The sequence below is a fragment of the Lepidochelys kempii genome, chromosome 7 (genome assembly GCF_965140265.1).
Source record: "Lepidochelys kempii isolate rLepKem1 chromosome 7, rLepKem1.hap2, whole genome shotgun sequence".
In the NCBI taxonomy this organism is placed as follows: Eukaryota; Metazoa; Chordata; order Testudines; family Cheloniidae; genus Lepidochelys; species Lepidochelys kempii.
Window position 1 is genome coordinate 31255174 of NC_133262.1, and position 17014 is coordinate 31272187.

General features: G+C 57.6%; 1 protein-coding gene across 2 annotated transcripts in view; it reads left to right on the plus strand.

Annotated features, from left to right (window-relative positions):
- The window catches only part of MACROD1 (mono-ADP ribosylhydrolase 1), a 185176-nt gene extending 173759 nt beyond the window's left edge, over positions 1-11417 (plus strand). For both annotated transcript variants that reach the window (XM_073354840.1, XM_073354841.1), the window contains 6 exons: positions 6392-6513; positions 6861-6891; positions 6985-7058; positions 7508-7589; positions 9971-10005; positions 11257-11417. In XM_073354840.1, coding sequence (XP_073210941.1) covers positions 6392-6513; positions 6861-6891; positions 6985-7058; positions 7508-7589; positions 9971-9975 — 314 coding nt within the window. In that variant the 3' untranslated portion in view covers positions 9976-10005; positions 11257-11417. The remainder of the gene's footprint in view (positions 1-6391; positions 6514-6860; positions 6892-6984; positions 7059-7507; positions 7590-9970; positions 10006-11256) is intronic.
- Positions 11418-17014: the final 5597 nt, after the last annotated feature.

Consider the following 17014-nt stretch of genomic DNA (forward strand, 5'->3'; position numbering starts at 1 on the left):
ATCTCACATTCACACACTGATCTCAGACACACACATCTATCTCACACACACTGATCTCTCACACTGATCTCAAACACAGTGATCTCACACACTGATCTTTCACACTCATCTCACACTCACACACTCATCTCACACATACTGAGCTCATACATACACACTGATCTCACACTCACATATTGATCACACAAATACTGATCTCACACTCATTGATCTCACATTTACACACTGATGTCATACACACACATGCACTGATCTCACACACACACTGATCACTCACTGATTTCACTCTCTGATCACCAGGGATCCTAGAAATCCATTTGGTGATCAGAATTGTGCATTTTTATGGAGAATCTTTAGTTTTTACTTTTATAAAAATAAAAACATATACAGTAGAACCCTGTTTATCCGGCTCTCAGTATTAACCGAACCACAAGCTGCCTGGGGCTGCCCTGGGCTGATCATGCATCAGCCCCAGCCCTGCTCCAGCTGCCCATCAGCCCTAGCCGCAGCCAGCCCCAGGCGGCTGGTGGTTCGGTCAAATCCAGATAATGGAGGCTCAGCTCTATGGGGTTCTACTGTATACCAATAAAAATTGTATTCAACTGATACCTGTATATATTGTGGCATGGGGAACTATAGTTCTGTGTTTAATTTTAATAGTGGAAAAACAAAGATTTCTATGGTTTTTTATCTGAGAATTTTGGCTTTTTTATCATGGAAAACTAGGATCCCTGCTGATCACACACGCCAATCTCACACACTGATCATGCACACATAGAGATCACACACAATGATTTCACACACAAGCACACACTGATCTCACCCTCTGATCCCACACACATACTGATTACATACACATGCTGATCTCCCATGCACACACATTAATCTCTCTCACACACTGATCACACACACAAATGCACACACATGGGTCTCACACAAACACATTGATAACACACTCTGATCTCACACCCACACAGATCTCTCTCTCTCACACACACACACACACTGGTCTCACACAGACACATTGATAACACACACTGATCTCTCTCTCTCTCTCTCTCTCTCTCTCTCTCTCTCTCTCTCTCTCTCTCACACACACACACACACACACACTCTGCAAACCACCTCCTGGAGGGAGTCCCCAGCTCCAGAGCTTGGCAGGGGGTAGGTGGGGGAGGGTATGGATGGAGGCAGGCAGGGGATATGGCGGGTGGTGGGGAGGAGGGACAGGCAGGCATGTAGGGAAGGGGTGGGTGCATCCAGGATCAACCCAGAGCAAAATCTAATACGATGCACAAATAACATGATGGGGCTAGTAAATAACTAGGGCAGAGAGAGACACCCCCCTGAGCCAGAGGGGATAGGGTAGGGTCCTGAACCCCCCATAGCCCTGCACTCCCTGTGCTCCCTGAACTGTGCCCTCTGCACCCCCTGTGCTCCCTGCACTGTCTCCCTGTGTCTCCTGCATGGCTGCTCTGTGACCCCTGCACTCCCTGTGCCCCCTGAACCCCCAGTGTCCCCTGCACTGCCCCTCTGTGCCCTCTGCACCCCCTGTGCCCCCTGCACTGCCCCCTGTGCCCTCTGCACCCCCTGTGCCCCCTGCACTGCCCCCTGTGCCCTCTACACCCCCTGTGCCCCCTGCACCCCCTGTGCCCCCTGCACTGCCCCCTGTGCCCTCTGCACCCCTGTACCCCCTGCACTGCCCCTCTGTGCCCTCTGCACCCCTGTACTCCCTGCACTGCCCCCTGTGCCCTCTGCACCCCCTGTGCCCCCTGCACTGCCCCCTGTGCCCTCTGCACCCCCTGTGCCCCCTGCACTGCCCCCTGTGCCCTCTGCACCCCCTGTGCCCCCTGCACTGCCCCTCTGTGCCCTCTGCACCCCCTGTGCCCCCTGCACTGCCCCCTGTGCCCTCTGCACCCCCGGTACCCCCTGCACTGCCCCTCTGCACCCCCTGTTCCCCCTGCACTGCCCCTCTGTGCCCCCTGTACCCTCTTCACTGCTGCTCTGTGCCCTCTTGGCTCTTCCACCCCTGCAGTGTCACAGGGGTCCCCCTATGCCCCCATCGTGGCACTCTTCACTCCCCGCCTGGTCCATCCCTCGCATTGGGAAGGGAGTGGGGTCTAGTGGTTAGAGCACCTGGCAGTATATCGCCTGTCCCAACGAGGCTGGGGTGTTGGTTCCCCTCCCTCCCTGGCCTTTGTCCCCTGCTTGTGCCCCTCCCAACCATGGCTCCCTCATGCAGCCTTGGAAAGGGGCCCTCCTGCCAAGCCTCCCCATCTCCCTGCTGGGACTGAATGTCCCCGCACAGCTCGGCTCTCCCTGTGGCCGGCGTCCAAGAGCCCGTTCCCTGTGCCTGCAGGGCTGGAGGGTTCCTAGAGCCCCCAGTGCCAGGGACAGCAACCTGGGCCTCACCCCATCCCCATCCCCTGCAGCGCTGCCTTCAGAGCTGGTGCCTGCTCTGTGCTGCAGGGGGCCCTGTGCCCCCCCAGCCAGAGCTGGCCTCAGCCTCACCGCACGAGGGGGTGCTGTGTTAGGGGTAGTGGGCTGGGGGGCTCAGCAGGGAGCTGGATCCCAGGATAAACAGTTGCCACGCCCCCCCCCACAATAAACCTCTTTCCCTTACCTGACAGCGTGTCTGCTCCTGCTGCGAGATCTACACCCCGGGGGGATTTAGGGAGCTGCCATGAAAACACAGCAGCATGCTCCCAAAACACCCTACAACGACAAAACACCTGAGCCTCAGAACTCCCAATACACCCTGCTACACTGGGGCCCTGATCTCGGTCGGGGTCTGGGCAGCGCCCAGCACAAGGGGGCCCTGATCTCAGTCGGGGTCTGGGCAGCGCCCGGCACAAGGGGGCCCTGATCTCGGTCGGGGTCTGAGCAGTGCCCGGCACAAGGGGGCCCTGATCTCGGTCGGGGTCTGGGCAGCGCCCGGCACAAGGGGGCCCTGATCTCGGTCGGGGTCTGGGCAGCGCCCGGCACAAGGGGGCCCTGATCTCGGTCGGGGTCTGAGCAGCGCCCGGCACAAGGGGGCCCTGATCTCGGTCGGGGTCTGAGCAGCGCCCGGCACAAGGGGGCCCTGATCTCGGTCGGGGTCTGAGCAGCGCCCGGCACAAGGGGGCCCTGATCTCAGTCGGGGTCTGAGCAGCACCCGGCACAAGGGGGTCCCTGATCTCAGTCGGGGTCTGGGCAGCACCTGGCACAATGGAGCCCCACTCACACTGAAACAACTGGCATTTACACAAGCAGCAGGACTGGGCACAACAGCAGCCAGGCAGCCTGGGCTAAATGGAGCCGGCACCTCCCTGGGTGGTACGAGTCACTGCCAGAGCCCACAGGCTGCTGGGGATGTCAAAGGGGGAGGGTGGGGTTGGGAGCCAGGACTCCTGGGTTCTGTCTCTGGTGGGGAAGTGGGGTCTAACAGTTAAAGTTGGGGGGGTGGGGCAGCTGGGAGCCAGGACCCAGCGCAAGGACAGAACCAGGAGTCCTGTTTTGCAGCCAGGCAGGTGTCAGGGCCATTGCTGCTGGAGCCGAAGGACGAGCAGCTGCTGATTGATGGGGCATGAAGCAGGGCTCAGCCCTTGGGCTGACAGCTCTTCTGTTCAGCGACAGGACCTTGGGAGGACTCTGGCTGCGGGGCATGTCTGTGGGTTACAGTGCGGGGGCTGGGAGCTAGGACTCCTGGGTTCTGTGCCTGGCTCCTGGCGGGGGTGGGATCCAGTGGGTCAGAGCAGGGGGCTGGGATTCAGGATTCCTGGGTTCCACCCAGATTGGGCAAAGGTTAGGAAGGGCTCTGCATCCCATGCTGCCCCCAAGAGAGCAAAGCCAGGCCTGGGGGTGGGCAGCAGCTGGGGAAGGGGCAGGGGGCGATCTTGTCAAGACATTTCCAGACCTGGGTCTAAGATCAAACCAGTCCCAGGGCCAGGTGGGCACAGTGCCTGGGGAGAAATGATAGCTCTGACCTTTGCTCAGCACTCTCTGCATGTGTGTGTCAGGAATAGGAAATAGATGGGTGGTCCCCAGTCATAGAATCACAGAATATCAGGATTGGAAGGGACCTCAGGAGGTCATCTAGTCCAATCCCCCCTGCTCAAAGCAGGACCAATCCCCAACCCCAGATCCCTAAATGGCCCCCTCAAGGATTGAACTCACAACCCTGGGTTTAGCAGGCCAATGCTCAAACCACCAAGCTATCCCTCTGCCCGGTCCCCTGCGGCTCCCACCTCCCATCCCCAGCTTCAAATCCAACCCCCTGTCACTCATGCAATGAGCTGCCTGGTCTCTGTTGTCAGTGTTGCAGTTCAGTTTAATTGGTAATCAGTGCTCAGGGGCTGCAGGTCGGGACTGGGGGGCACCAGCAGAGCTGGGGGGCAGCCCTGGCTGGGATAGTTGCGGGGGTCTCTGTTCATTATTGGGTGACCTGGGTGGGGAAAGAGGTCCGGCTGTGGGCAAGATAACCCTCCTCACTCCCAGGGTTGGCAAGGCTGATCCTTGATGCCCATTCTATGCAACGTGTGTGAATGTCCCACACCCCACCCCGGCCCCAAGCAGCGTCCAGCATCCTTGTCTGACATGGAAACGGGCGAAGGGAGCGTGATGGGAAGGGCGTCTCCCAGTGGGGGCCCAATTAATATCCATCCCTGTCCAGGGAGCACAGGATGGACAGACGCACACAGAGCAAGAGGGATGCCTGAGGGCCAGGCAGTCTGGTGGCGTGGTGGGCAGAGCTGGGCAGAGGATTTGCTGGTGGTTCCAAAAAGTCGGGGGTGGGGGGGATCGTTTTGGGTTGAACCAAAAATAAAACTGCGGGGAAGTTTTGGCCAATGGCAAACTCGGGGACAGACTTGATGTTTGTTCTCTGCGGACGCTTGGAAAGGGCCAGCCATTGCCAAGGCCCCAGGCCGAGCAGTCCTGGTTCTCAGGGCATCGGTCACTAACTCCGAGGCCTGATCTAGCCTGGCGGAGTGGGAGCCAAGGGCTGGGCAGCCACATGGCGCTGTCTGAGATGGGGAGAGATTTGTGACACCGGGCGCCAGCCGGGGGTGGGGTGGGGTGGGGTGGGGAGCCAGTAGACCAACCCAAGACCAGGCACATAGGATGCGTGAGGAGCACTCGAACACCCCCAAGCCGGGGTTGGCTTCTCGCACCAGATTGTGTCACATGGGGCGCTCAGCACCAGATTTGTGCCCACATGGACCCATCTCACTGGGCCACTCTGGGACCAGAGCCAGGGAGGGCCCGTGGGGGTGAGGGAGACCAGCTGCGTGTTGGCAATGCAACTGTCATCTTCCAGCCACCTAGGGAGAGAGGGAGGGACAGAAGGAGGGACGTGTCTGGGGATCGGGGAGGGATGGATAGATGGGGGTGTCTGGAGAGGGAGGGATAAATGGGGGTGTCTAGGGAAGGAGGGAGTCAGGGAGGGAGGGATAGATGGAGGTGTCTGGGGAGGGAGGGAGGGATAGATAGATGGGGTGTCTGGGGAGGCAAGGAGGGAGGGAGGGATAGATGGGGGTGTCGAGGGAGTGAGGCAGAGAGGGATTGGTGGAGGGAAGGAGGGAAGGATAGATGGGGGTGTCTGGGAAGGGAGGGAGGGAGGGATGGATAGATGGGAGTGTCTGGGGAGGGAGGTATAGATGGAGGTGTCTGGGGAGGGAGGGAGGGATAGATGGGGTGTCTGGGGTGGGAGGGAGAGATGGGGGTGTCTGGGGAGGGAGGGATGGAGGGATAGAGTCAAACGGGGTGTCTGGGGTGGGATGGAGGGAGGGATCAGCCTGGAAAAGCCCCTTAAAACCATCCCTTGCTGGGCCCATATTTCACTGCAGCCGCCCCCCTCTCCCTGCCCCTTGGCTCAGGGGCATGGGGCTCAGTACCAAATGCAGCCACCAGGCAGCACTGCTGCCCTCACCCCCAGCTTGTGCCCTGAGCCTGCCCACTGCCAACTGAGGCTGAGTTGGGGCAGCTTATGAATGGAAGACTTTCAGGGGCTGTGGGGCTCAGTAGGGGGTGCTCTCCCCTCGCAGTCGGTGCAGCGCTAGGGGGCGCTGTGTGGCAGGGCAGGGTTCAGTATGGGGGTGCTCTCCCCTCGCAGTCGGTGCGGCGCTAGGGGGCGCTGTGTGGCAGGGCAGGGTTCAGTAGGGGGTGCTCTCCCCTCGCAGTCGGTGCGGCGCTAGGGGGCGCTGTGTGGCAGGGCAGGGTTCAGTATGGGGGTGCTCTCCCCTCACAGTCGGTGCGGTGCTAGGGGGCGCTGTGCTGAGGGGCGGGGGCTCAGTAGGGGGTGCTCTTCCCTTGCAGTCAATGCATGCCCCAGTCCAGCACTAGGGGGTGCTGTGCTGCAGGCGAGGCCAGGGGGTCTCCCTAGCTCTTATCCCCCTCCCTTCCCCCGGTGTAGATGTCATCCACGCAGTGGGTCCCATTGCCCAGGGGGAGCCGAGTGCGTCCCAGGAAAAGGAGCTGGAGAACTGCTACAAGAACAGCCTGAAACTGGCCGTGGAAAACAAACTCCGCACCGTGGTGAGAGAGCCTGGAGGTGCATGAGGGAGGGGCTGGGATTTGCTGGGGGTCATGCAGCTGGGGAGAAAGGTTTATGCAAATGGGGAAGAGGTTGCAGAGGGCAGAGGGAGGTGATGCAGGTTGGGAGAGGGCGTTGTAGGGAGGGGTGCTATGAGGGACAGTGCTGTGGGGGGCAATGAGAGAGGGCAGTGGGAGGGATGGGGAGCAGTGTTTTGGAGGATGGTGCTGGGGGGGGTGCTGGGCAGGGAGCGGTCTGGGGTGGCAGTTGTGTGGGGCATGGGGTCCTGGGGGCAGCGGGTGCTGCAGGGGTGGCAGGTGTCTCTCTCACCCACTGTCTCTCCTCCCAGGCCTTCCCTTGTCTCTCCACGGGTGTGTTCGGTGAGTCTGGGGCTGGGCCTGGGACTTGACCCCTCTCCTGGGCTGGGGGCTCGCTCCAGGCCCTGGCTCTGATCCCTGCTGCTCTGCCCCCAGGGTACCCCAGCGATGCCGCGGCCGAGGTCGTCCTGAGGACGCTGCGGGAGTGGCTGGAGGTGAACAAGGAGAAGGTGAGGGGAAGCGTGGGCGCCCTCTGCTGGGCGGGGCAGGTCCGCGAGCACCGCACTGCCCATGGGAGCACGGGGGTGTGAACAGCGGGCGCACGCGGGAATGTGCACGGGAACACGGAGGTGCTTGGGGCATTGTGCACCCGGGGGGAGCGTTCTCATGGGGGGGTGTGAGCATGCACATGAGTGTGAATGGGCTTGTGAGCGTGCACGTGGGTGACTGTGAATGTGCACGTGTATGCACATGGGTGTTTGTGAGCGGGCCTGTGGCTGTGCTCACACCATTGTGACCCGGGGGAGGGGGGGTGATGATCAGGGGAGGAGTTGAGTCTTTTAAGGCCAGGTGCCCAGACCTGCAGCTCTCAGCTCCGCCAACCCTTGAGTCCTCCCCCCACCCCCAATGCTGGAGTCCCTCCCCACCACTGACCCACATCCCCACTCACACCTGGCAGGTCGACCGGCTGGTGATCTGCGTCTTCCAGGAGAAGGATGAGGAGATTTACAAGGAGAAGCTGCCCCTCTACTTCCCCATTGGTACGGCCCCCCCAGATCCCCACCCCTCTACTTCCCCATTGGTATGCCCCCCCGACCTCCACCCCTCTGCTTCCTTATTGGTACGGCTCCCCTGACCTACACCCCTCTACCTTCCCATTGGTACGGTGCCCCCAACCTCCACCCCTCTACTTCCCCATTAGTATGGCCGCTCAGACCCCCATCTCTCTACCTCCCCATTGGTATACACCCCCCGACCTCCACCCCTCTGCTTCCTCATTAGTATGGCCCCCCAGACCTCCCACCTCTCTACTTCCCCAGTGGTACAGACCCCCCCAGACCCCCACCCTTCTACTTCCTCATTGGTATGGCTCCCCTGACCTCCACCCCAATACTTCCCCATTAGTACGCCCCCCCCGACCCCCACTCCTCTACTTCCCCATTGGTACAGCCCCCAGACCCCCACCTCTCTACTTGCCCATTGGTTTGCCCTCCCAACCCCCACCCTTCTACTTCCTCATCGGTATGCCCCCCCAAACTTTCACCTCTCTACTTCCCCATTGGTACAGTCCCCATGGATCCCCCCTGCAGTTCTCCCAGCCCCTCCAGGACCCCCCCAACCCCTGGCCTCCAACCCATCAAGTTCCCCATTGGTTCAGCCCCCACAACCCCCCACTCTGACCCATAGGACTCTCCCCAGCCCCCCATTCCTCTAGTTCCCCATTGGTACAGCTCCCCTGCCCCACCAATCCCCCCATAGTCTCCCCCACTCTTCCCCCCAACCTCTCCTCACCAGTCCCTCAGGGCTCTCCTGTGACTCCCCTTATCCTCCAGGACCTTGTCAGCAAGCTTCAGACCATAAGAACGGCCACACTGGGTCAGACCAATGGTCCATCTAGCCCCATATCCTGTCTGTGACAGTGGCCAGTGCCAGGTGTCCCAGAGGGAATGACCACAAGAGGGCAATTGATCGAGTGAGCCATCCCCTGTCGTCCAGTCCCAGCTTCTGGCAATTAGAGGTTTAGGGACACCCAGAGCATGGGGTACATCTCTGACCATCTTGGCTAATAGCCATTGGTGGACCTGTCCTCCAGGAACTCATCCAATTCTTTTTTGAACACAGTTAGATTTTTGGCCTTCACAACATCCCCTGGCAACAAGTTCCATGGGCTGACGGTGCGTCGTGTGAAGAAATACGGCCTTGTGTTTGTTTCAGACCTGCTCCCCGTTAATTTCATTGGGTGACCCACTGGTCCTTGTGTTATGGGAAGGGGTAAACAACACTTCCCCATTTACTTTCTCCACCCCAGTCCTGATTTCATAAACCACCATCATATCCCCTTAGTCGCCTCTTTTCAGTCTCTCATACGGAAGTGGTTCCGTCCCCCTCATCATTTTTGTTGCCCTTCTCTGCACTTTCTTCAATTCTACTGTATCTTTTCTGAGATGGGGCGACCGGAACTGCACACAGCATTCAGTGTGTGGACGTACCAGGGATTTAGCTAGTGACATTATGATATTTTCTCTTTTATTATCTATCCCTTTTCCAATGGTTCCTAACATTCTGGTAGCGTTTTTGTCGGCTGCTGCACACTGAGTGGATGTTTTCAGAGAACTCGCCACAGTGACTCCAAGGTCTCTCTTGAGCGGTAACAGCCCATTTAGACCCCATCATTTTGTATGTAGAGTTGGGATATGTCCTTCGCAGCCTGCCTGGGACTTAACTACCTTGAGTAATTTTGTATCATCTGCAAACTTTGCCGCCTCACTGTTTACCCCTTTTTCCACATCATTTATGAATATGTGGACTAGGACTGGTCCCAGAACAGCCCCCTGGGGGACACCGCTGTTTATCTCTCTCCACTGTGAAAACTGACCATTGAGTGCTACCCTTTGTCTCCTGTCTTGTAACCAGTTACTGATCTGTGAGGGGACCTTCCCTCTTATCCCCTGACTGCTTACCAGTGCTCCCCCATAGCCTCTGCTCCTGGCCACCCCTCCCGCTGCAGAACCTCTCCCCCCGGGCCTTTCCCCCACAGCCTCCTGACCTGCCCCCACATCCCCCCGACCCCTTCCCACCCTCCAGCCCAAAACCTTTCCCCATCCTCCGAGTGCCCTCCACCCCCCAACCTCCCTCCCCACCAGCCCTGGGCCTCACCCCTCAACTCATGCTTCTCCCCTTCCCATGAGAACATCCCCCTGCTGCCGCTAACACCCTGTACCTCCACCCTAGCGCCTGCACTCTTCCCCATCCAGCACATGGGGGCCCTTCCCCTCCCCCTTGTCCTGCCCCACACATATTCTGATGGACCCTGTGGGCACCCAGGGAGGGTAGATGGGGGCCTTCCCCCTCCCCCACTGGGCATTGGGTGTGTTTGGGGGAGGATTCCCTGGATTAACCCTCACCCTTCTCTTCTTTCTAGCCTGATCCTGACCCCATCCCTCCCCCCTGCAATGGGTAAGCAGAACCCAGCACCGTGTGCAGTGGGGGGAGCTCTCCTAACCCCAGAACCACATCATCTGGGATAGCAGGGGGTAGTGAAGGGCACCGGCAGAGCTGGATAAGGCGGGGACTGTGGGTCAGGACTGAGGGGTACTGGCAGAACTGGGATGATGTGGGGGGCGTGCAGTGGGACTGAGGGCCACTGGCAGAGCTGGGGGCCAGAGCCCAAGGATAGGATAGCAGGGGGCTGTGGGTCGGGATGGTGGGGCACTGGCAGAGCTGGTTTGGGATCCCAAGGCTGGTAAAGCAGGGGACTGTGGGTTGAGATTGAGGGGTACCAGCAGAGCTGGGATGGCAGGGGGGCCATGCATCGGGACTGAGGGTCACTGGCAGAGCTGGGGGCCAGAGCCCAGGGATAGGATAGCAGGGGGCTGTGGGTCGGGATGGTGGGGCACCGGCAGAGCTGGTTTGGGATCCCAAGGCTGGTAAAGCAGGGGGCTGTGGGTTGAGATTGAGGGGTACCAGCAGAGCTGGGATAGCAGGGGGGCCATGCATCGGGACTGAGGGTCACTGGCAGAGCTGGGGGCCAGAGCCCAGGGATAGGATAGCAGGGGGCTGTGGGTCGGGATGGTGGGGCACCGGCAGAGCTGGTTTGGGATCCCAGGGCTGGCAAAGCAGGGGGCTGCGGGTTGGGATTGAGGGGTACCAGCAGAGCTGGGATGGCAGGGGGGCCATGCATCGGGACTGAGGGTCACTGGCAGAGCTGGGGGCCAGAGCCCAGGGATAGGATAGCAGGGGGCTGTGGGTCGGGATGGTGGGGCACCGGCAGAGCTGGTTTGGGATCCCAGGGCTGGCAAAGCAGGGGGCTGCGGGTTGGGATTGAGGGGTACCAGCAGAGCTGGGATGGCAGGGGGGCCATGCATCGGGACTGAGGGTCACTGGCAGAGCTGGGGGCCAGAGCCCAGGGATAGGATAGCAGGGGGCTGTGGGTCGGGATGGTGGGGCACCGGCAGAGCTGGTTTGGGATCCCAGGGCTGGCAAAGCAGGGGGCTGCGGGTTGGGATTGAGGGGCACCAGCAGAGCTGGGGGAAGGAGCCAAGGACTGAGCTCGTGGGGGGGCTGCAGGTTGGGAATGAGGCACTGATCCCATGGCCAGTGGGGTTGAGTAGCAAATGCTGCCTTCCTTCTGTCCCCACCCCATACACCTGCTCCTGGCCTGTTGCCCCCAATGCACAGATCTGACCCCGCGTCTTTCTTCCTCCACAGACGCCACCGAGCAGCTGGCAGCCCAGCCCTGAAAGGCCCCCAGAGATACTGCCTGCCCCCCCTTCTCTGCTGATTGTCCCCCAACCCCCACATTATTGTGCCCCCACCGCCAACTTCAGCACCTTCACTTCCCCCCAGTGAGACCCCCCCCTTGCTTCCCGCTCAGCTAATAAAGTTATTTGCTTTGAATTGTCGTGTTACTGCTGCTTTCTGGGAGAGTCCCTGTCCCAAGGCCCCTGACTGGGAGCTTCCTCAGAGTGGGGAGGGGCCTGGGTATGAGGATCCAGAGCTGGGCGACAGGCTGGGTGGTTCTGATGCTGTCCAGCAGGGGGTGGTAGGGCCAGACACAGAGCTGGGCTCATTCCCTCCAGCAGGGACCAAGACGACCACAGCATGTAGGGAGGGTTTGCGGTCTGGACAGTGCAGGAATTCAGAGGCACGTGTCCCCTCCAGGCTCTGCAGTAGGGACGTGCCGCACTCAGGACTCCTAGGATCTATGGGGGCTGCACTAAATGTCCCAGACTCAGATATTGGTATTTAGGGGGCAGGGACAGTGACTCCAGCTCCCTGATTCCCCGGGCAGGGCCCTGCATTAGGTGAGTATCTCTCTCTCTCTCACACACACATACTCTCACTCACTCTCTCTCTCTCTCTAATGGGGCTGAGCAGGTGCCTTTAAAAGGCTTCTCCAGGCAGGCTCAGGCTGACAGCCTGAGCTGTGGGTCTTGGGGCTGCTTCTCGACCTGAGGCTGGAACCCAGGAGTCCACTGCAGCTGCCCTTCCCCCAGGAGGGTGCTCTCTGTTCCCCTCCTCCCTGCCAGGGCTGGCTGCCCCCACAGCTGGGGTTGGGGGGCTGGAATTCAAAGGACTCCCCATTCCCTGTTCTTCTGGGGGGCTCCTGTTAGCAGTCAGGGCGGTGACCCAGAGCTTGCGGGAGGGGCTGGAAGCCAGGATTCCTGGCTTGTCTCCAGCACTCTGGGTGGGGACGGGGCGTGGTGGTTATGGGGGGGCTGGGAGTTAGGTAACGAGGCTGGTGTGCCCCTTAAACGCTGCCCGGAGCGTGGCGCTCACTGTGCCCCAAGTGCCCTGCCGGGCTGGGTGGGCAGGCAGCCGCTGCTGCGGGGACAGGCGCTGGGAGTGGGGGCGGTATGTGCCGCTCTCTGGCTCTGGGCTGGCGGCGCAGCCTTGGTAATGAATTTCCTTTGCGCGCTCTCCCGCTAGGCGGGGGGGTGCCCAGCCCCCACGTCCCCGTCACACCTGGCTGGAGCAGGAGACAAAGGCAGCAGCAGCGGCTGTTGGGTCGAATACAGATTAGCGGGGTGAGCAGCAGCAGGTGCCCGGGCTGGGCTGGGGGTCAGAAATGAGGGGCACTGGTGGAAGTGTGGGGGGTGCTGTGGGTTAGGATTGAGGGGCACCAGTGCAGTTGTGGGGGGGCTGTGGGTCAGGAGTGAGGGGCAATGGAAGAGCAGTGTGTATGAAGCCAGCAGGAGGCTGTGGGTTGGGCCTGAAGGGCACCGGTGGAGTTGTGTGTGGGGCTAGAGGGGGGGCTGTGGGTCAGGAGTGAGGGGTGTGAGCAGAGCTGGGGGGGGCAGAGTGGTGCGCTGAACTGGGGGTTCCCTGCAGCAGGGAGCCAGCTGGCTGCATGCCCTGGAAATGGAGTCTCACTGGCGCTGAGTAGGGGACCTGGGGGGGCAGAGACCAGCCCTAAAAGCCTTTTGTTCCTTGAGGGGTCTGCCCGAGGGAGGATTTGGGGCTGGGCCAGGCCTGGGGAACCACTCGCTGGTGGTGTTGCAAGACCCACTCCTGGGCAGTCACCTAGCAATCTGCCGCCACAGAGCTCTTGCGGGAGGAAGCCTGGGACAGGAGCTACATTGCGGGATGCGGGTCCCCATCCTCATCTCCTTTTGCTCTGGGAATGTGGCGGGGCCTGGAGGGGCGGGGGAGGACTCCAGGGTTCCATGCTGGTGGGGAAGAAGGGGTTTTTTTTGGGAGGGGGTGTGCTCAGGATTTCTGTGCCCCATGCCTCAGGCTTAGGGAGCGGGGCTCAGGGCCGGGGGAGAATGTCAGGACTGCTGGGTTTCTGCTGTGGTGGAGCTGGGGTGGGTACTAGGAACCCTGGGTTCCACTCTGGCAAAAGTAGGGGGGTTGGACGGGATTCCTGTGCCCCATTTGAGTGGGGACAGCATTGGGACTCTGGGGTTCTAATTTGAGGGGGGAGGAGTTCTGACGGGTCAGAGACGCCTGTGAGGCTGGGGCCTTCGTGGCTCGGACACCCAGACCCACGGGTAAAGCTGGGGGATGTCTCTTCAGCCAAGAGCTGATTTGCTGAGAAATGGAGTTTGGCCAACCCAAAACCATTGGCAAACAAGTGCCGAGTTCCCTGCCCAGCTTTGGCCACCCCGAGGGCATAGAAACACGTCAGTGATGTCAACTGGTAGCGCTTCACTTTGACCCAGCTCGGCACTTGCTTTGATTCTGAGCTATCTGTCCAAGTCCGGGGAGGGCGAGATGTGCCAAATGCCTGAGCATGGCGGGGAAGGGGGGGAGCGAGGACCTGCCATCTAACCCGTAGCCCAGTGGCTTAGGGCGCTTGCCATGGGCGTGGCAGATGGCCCTGTCTCTGCTCAGTCGCTGAAGTATTTTAGGCAAAGGGGACAAGCTTCAACAGGCCCAGGGTCCGGTGGCTAGGATGGCTGCCGCAATGTGGGAGACTCATGTTCAAATCCCTTTCTGCATCCAGCTGGGAGAGAATTGACGGAGGCTCTCCCAGGTGAGTACTCACCACGGGGCTCAGACTTAGAAGAGAGGCCCTTGCAATCTCCTCCCGCCCCGGGTAGGCGTTCTGCTGGCCTCGTAACAAATGCCCCAAATGGAAAACCTTTGGCTTGTGTCAAAATGCAGCACTTCTGTCTGATTCCATTTTTTCCAGCCTTTTTTGTGCAGCTGAGAAATGCTGGTTTTGGTTCAAGCTGGAACAAACGTGAGTGGTGTGTTTGGAGTTGCTGGTAAACTTAAACCTTATTGACCCAACTCTATCCTAAGGTCCCAGGCATGTTTCTGTAACCATTTGGGTGCTGAGGCGAGTCCCCCTTCCTCCTAGGATAGCTGCAGAGACTGAGCCGTCCCCATGGCAGGGAAGTGCCTTCCTCCCTGGGAGCACTTACAAGAGCCTGAAATGTTCCCCAAGTGAATGGGGACAGAGTTAAACTTCCAGACTTCAGTCAGTTCAGGTTGTTGAAGTAGGTCAATTTTGACCTCTTTAAAATTTTTTGTCCAACTAGCTTAAAGTGCCAATCACAACTGTTGCTAACCAGAGAGTTTCATTATGAAAATGTCATAAGAACGGCCGTGCTGGGTCAGACCCATGGTCTGTCTGGCCCAGTAGCCTGTTTTCTGACAGTGGCCAGGGCCGGATGCTTCTGAGAATGAACGCAAAAGAGTAATTGATCAAGTTATCCAGCCCCCATCGTCCAGTTTCTGGCAGTCAGAGGCTGAGGGACACGCAGACCATGGGACTGCATCTCTGACCAGCTTGGCTAACAGCCACTGATGGACCTAAACTCCAGGAACTTACCTATCGCTTTTTTGAACCCAGTTATAATTTTGGCCTTCACAACCTGACTATGTTGTGTGAAGAAGGGTCCTGCCTTATGGTTCTTAAACCTGCTGCCTATTAATTTCATTGGGTTGTAAGAAGGGGTAAATAACACTTCACTTTCTCCACACTATTCATGCTTTTATAGCCCTCGATCTTTGCAACATTGAATTTCATGTGCCATTTTGTTGCCCTGTCACCCAGTTTTGTGAGATCCCTTTGTAACTCTTAGTTCAGTCTAAAGCTGACTGCAATCTTGAGGCGTCTAGTATCATCTGCAGATTTTGCCACCTCACTGTTCACCCCCTTTTCCAAATCACTTATGAATATGTTGAACCACACTGGTCTCAGTACAGATCTTCGGGAGACCCTGCCACTTCCTGCTCTCCGTTGAGAAACCTGATAATTGAGTCCTATCCTTTGTTTCCTGTCTTGTAACCAGTTACTGATCTGGGAGTACCATCTGGTCCTGGTGACTTATAACTGTATAATTTAGCAACTTGTTCCAAACCCACTTCCTATCAACACCTCAATCTGGGACAGTTCCTCAGATTTGTCACTGAAAAAGAATGGCTCGGGTGTGGGGACGTCCCTCAGAACCTCTGCAGCGAAGACTGATGCACAGAAGTCATTAAGCTTCTCCGCAATAGCCTTGTCTTCCTTGAGTGCTCCTTTAGCACCTTAATCCTCCAGCGATTTGGCAGGCTTCCTGCTTCTGATGTACTTAAACTTTTTAGCTGTTAATTTTTGTCTTTTGCTAGTTGCTCTTCGAGTTATCTTGCGTCTAACTGTACTTTTTTCAGAGTAACAGCCGTGTTAGTCTGTATTCGCAAAAAGAAAAGGAGGACTTGTGGCATCTTAGAGACTAACCAATTTATTTGAGCGTAAGCTTTCGTGAGCTGCTGCACCCGATGAAGTGAGCTGTAGCTCACGAAAGCTTATGCTCAAATAAATTGGTTAGTCTCTAAGGTGCCACAAGTCCTCCTTTTCTTTTAACTGTACTTTTACACTTGACCTGGCAGAGTTTGTTCCTTTCTATTCTCCTCACTTGGATTTGACTTCCAATTTTCAAAGGATGCTTCTTTGCCTCTATCTGCCACTTACTCGGCTGTTTAGCCATGGTGGCATTTTTTGACCTTCTTACTGATTTTCTGTTTTTGAGGGCGAGGGTGGTGGAGGTGGCAACACGTTGTTGGAGCCTTTGTTATGGTGTTTTAAGTCGTTTCCATGCAGTTTGCAGGCACTTTGCTCTTTCGACAGTTCCTTTTAATTGCTATTTAACTAGCTTCCTCATTTTTGAGTAGTTCACCTTTTTGACGTTAAATGCTTCTATGGTGGGTTTCTTTGATTATATCTGCCCTAAAGGATGTTAATTTAATCACCTTATGGTCAATGTTACTGAGCAGTTCAGCTGTAGTGACCTCTTGGACCAGATCCCATGCACCACTTTGGATCGAACCAAGAATTGCCTCTCCCCTTGTGGGTCCCAGGACAAGCTGCTGCGAGAAGTAGTCATTAACAGTGTCTAGAAATGTTATCTCAGCATCCCATACCGAGGGGACATGTCCCCTGTCAATAAAAAGATAGCTGAATTCCTCCATTGTTGGGTTTTCTGTTTGTATAGCCTCTCATTTCCCCTGAGATTATGCAATCACCATCACTCTGCTGGTCAGGATTATATTTCTACTCTCATTATTCAAGCATAGACATTCTGCCCATAGCGATTCCACGGTACGGTTTGATTCAAGATCATCATCTTATTGGAGTCTGACTTTTTTAGCATGGCGCCATTTCCCCACCAACATGGCCTACTGATCAAATTGGTCCATATTTACTCATCTGCCTCCATGTGATGTGATTGACTGGGACTGTTTTCATTTGACCATTTCTCTTTAGGTCCTACCTATGTTATCAATGTCGATCCTCTCCTCTTTCCTAGGTGATAATTTCCCCTTCTAATAAATCCTCCGCTAAGGAATGTGTCTGGTTGAATCACATACTCCTCTGCACCTGTTGGCTCTCCCCCGGCCCTTACTCTAAAAACTCCTTTAAGACCTCTACTATTTGATGTCATAGATTCTAAGGCACAAAGGGACCATTAGGATCATGGTCTGTGCCCTCCCGTACGACACAGGCCAGAGAACTGCCCGAAAATAATTCCCA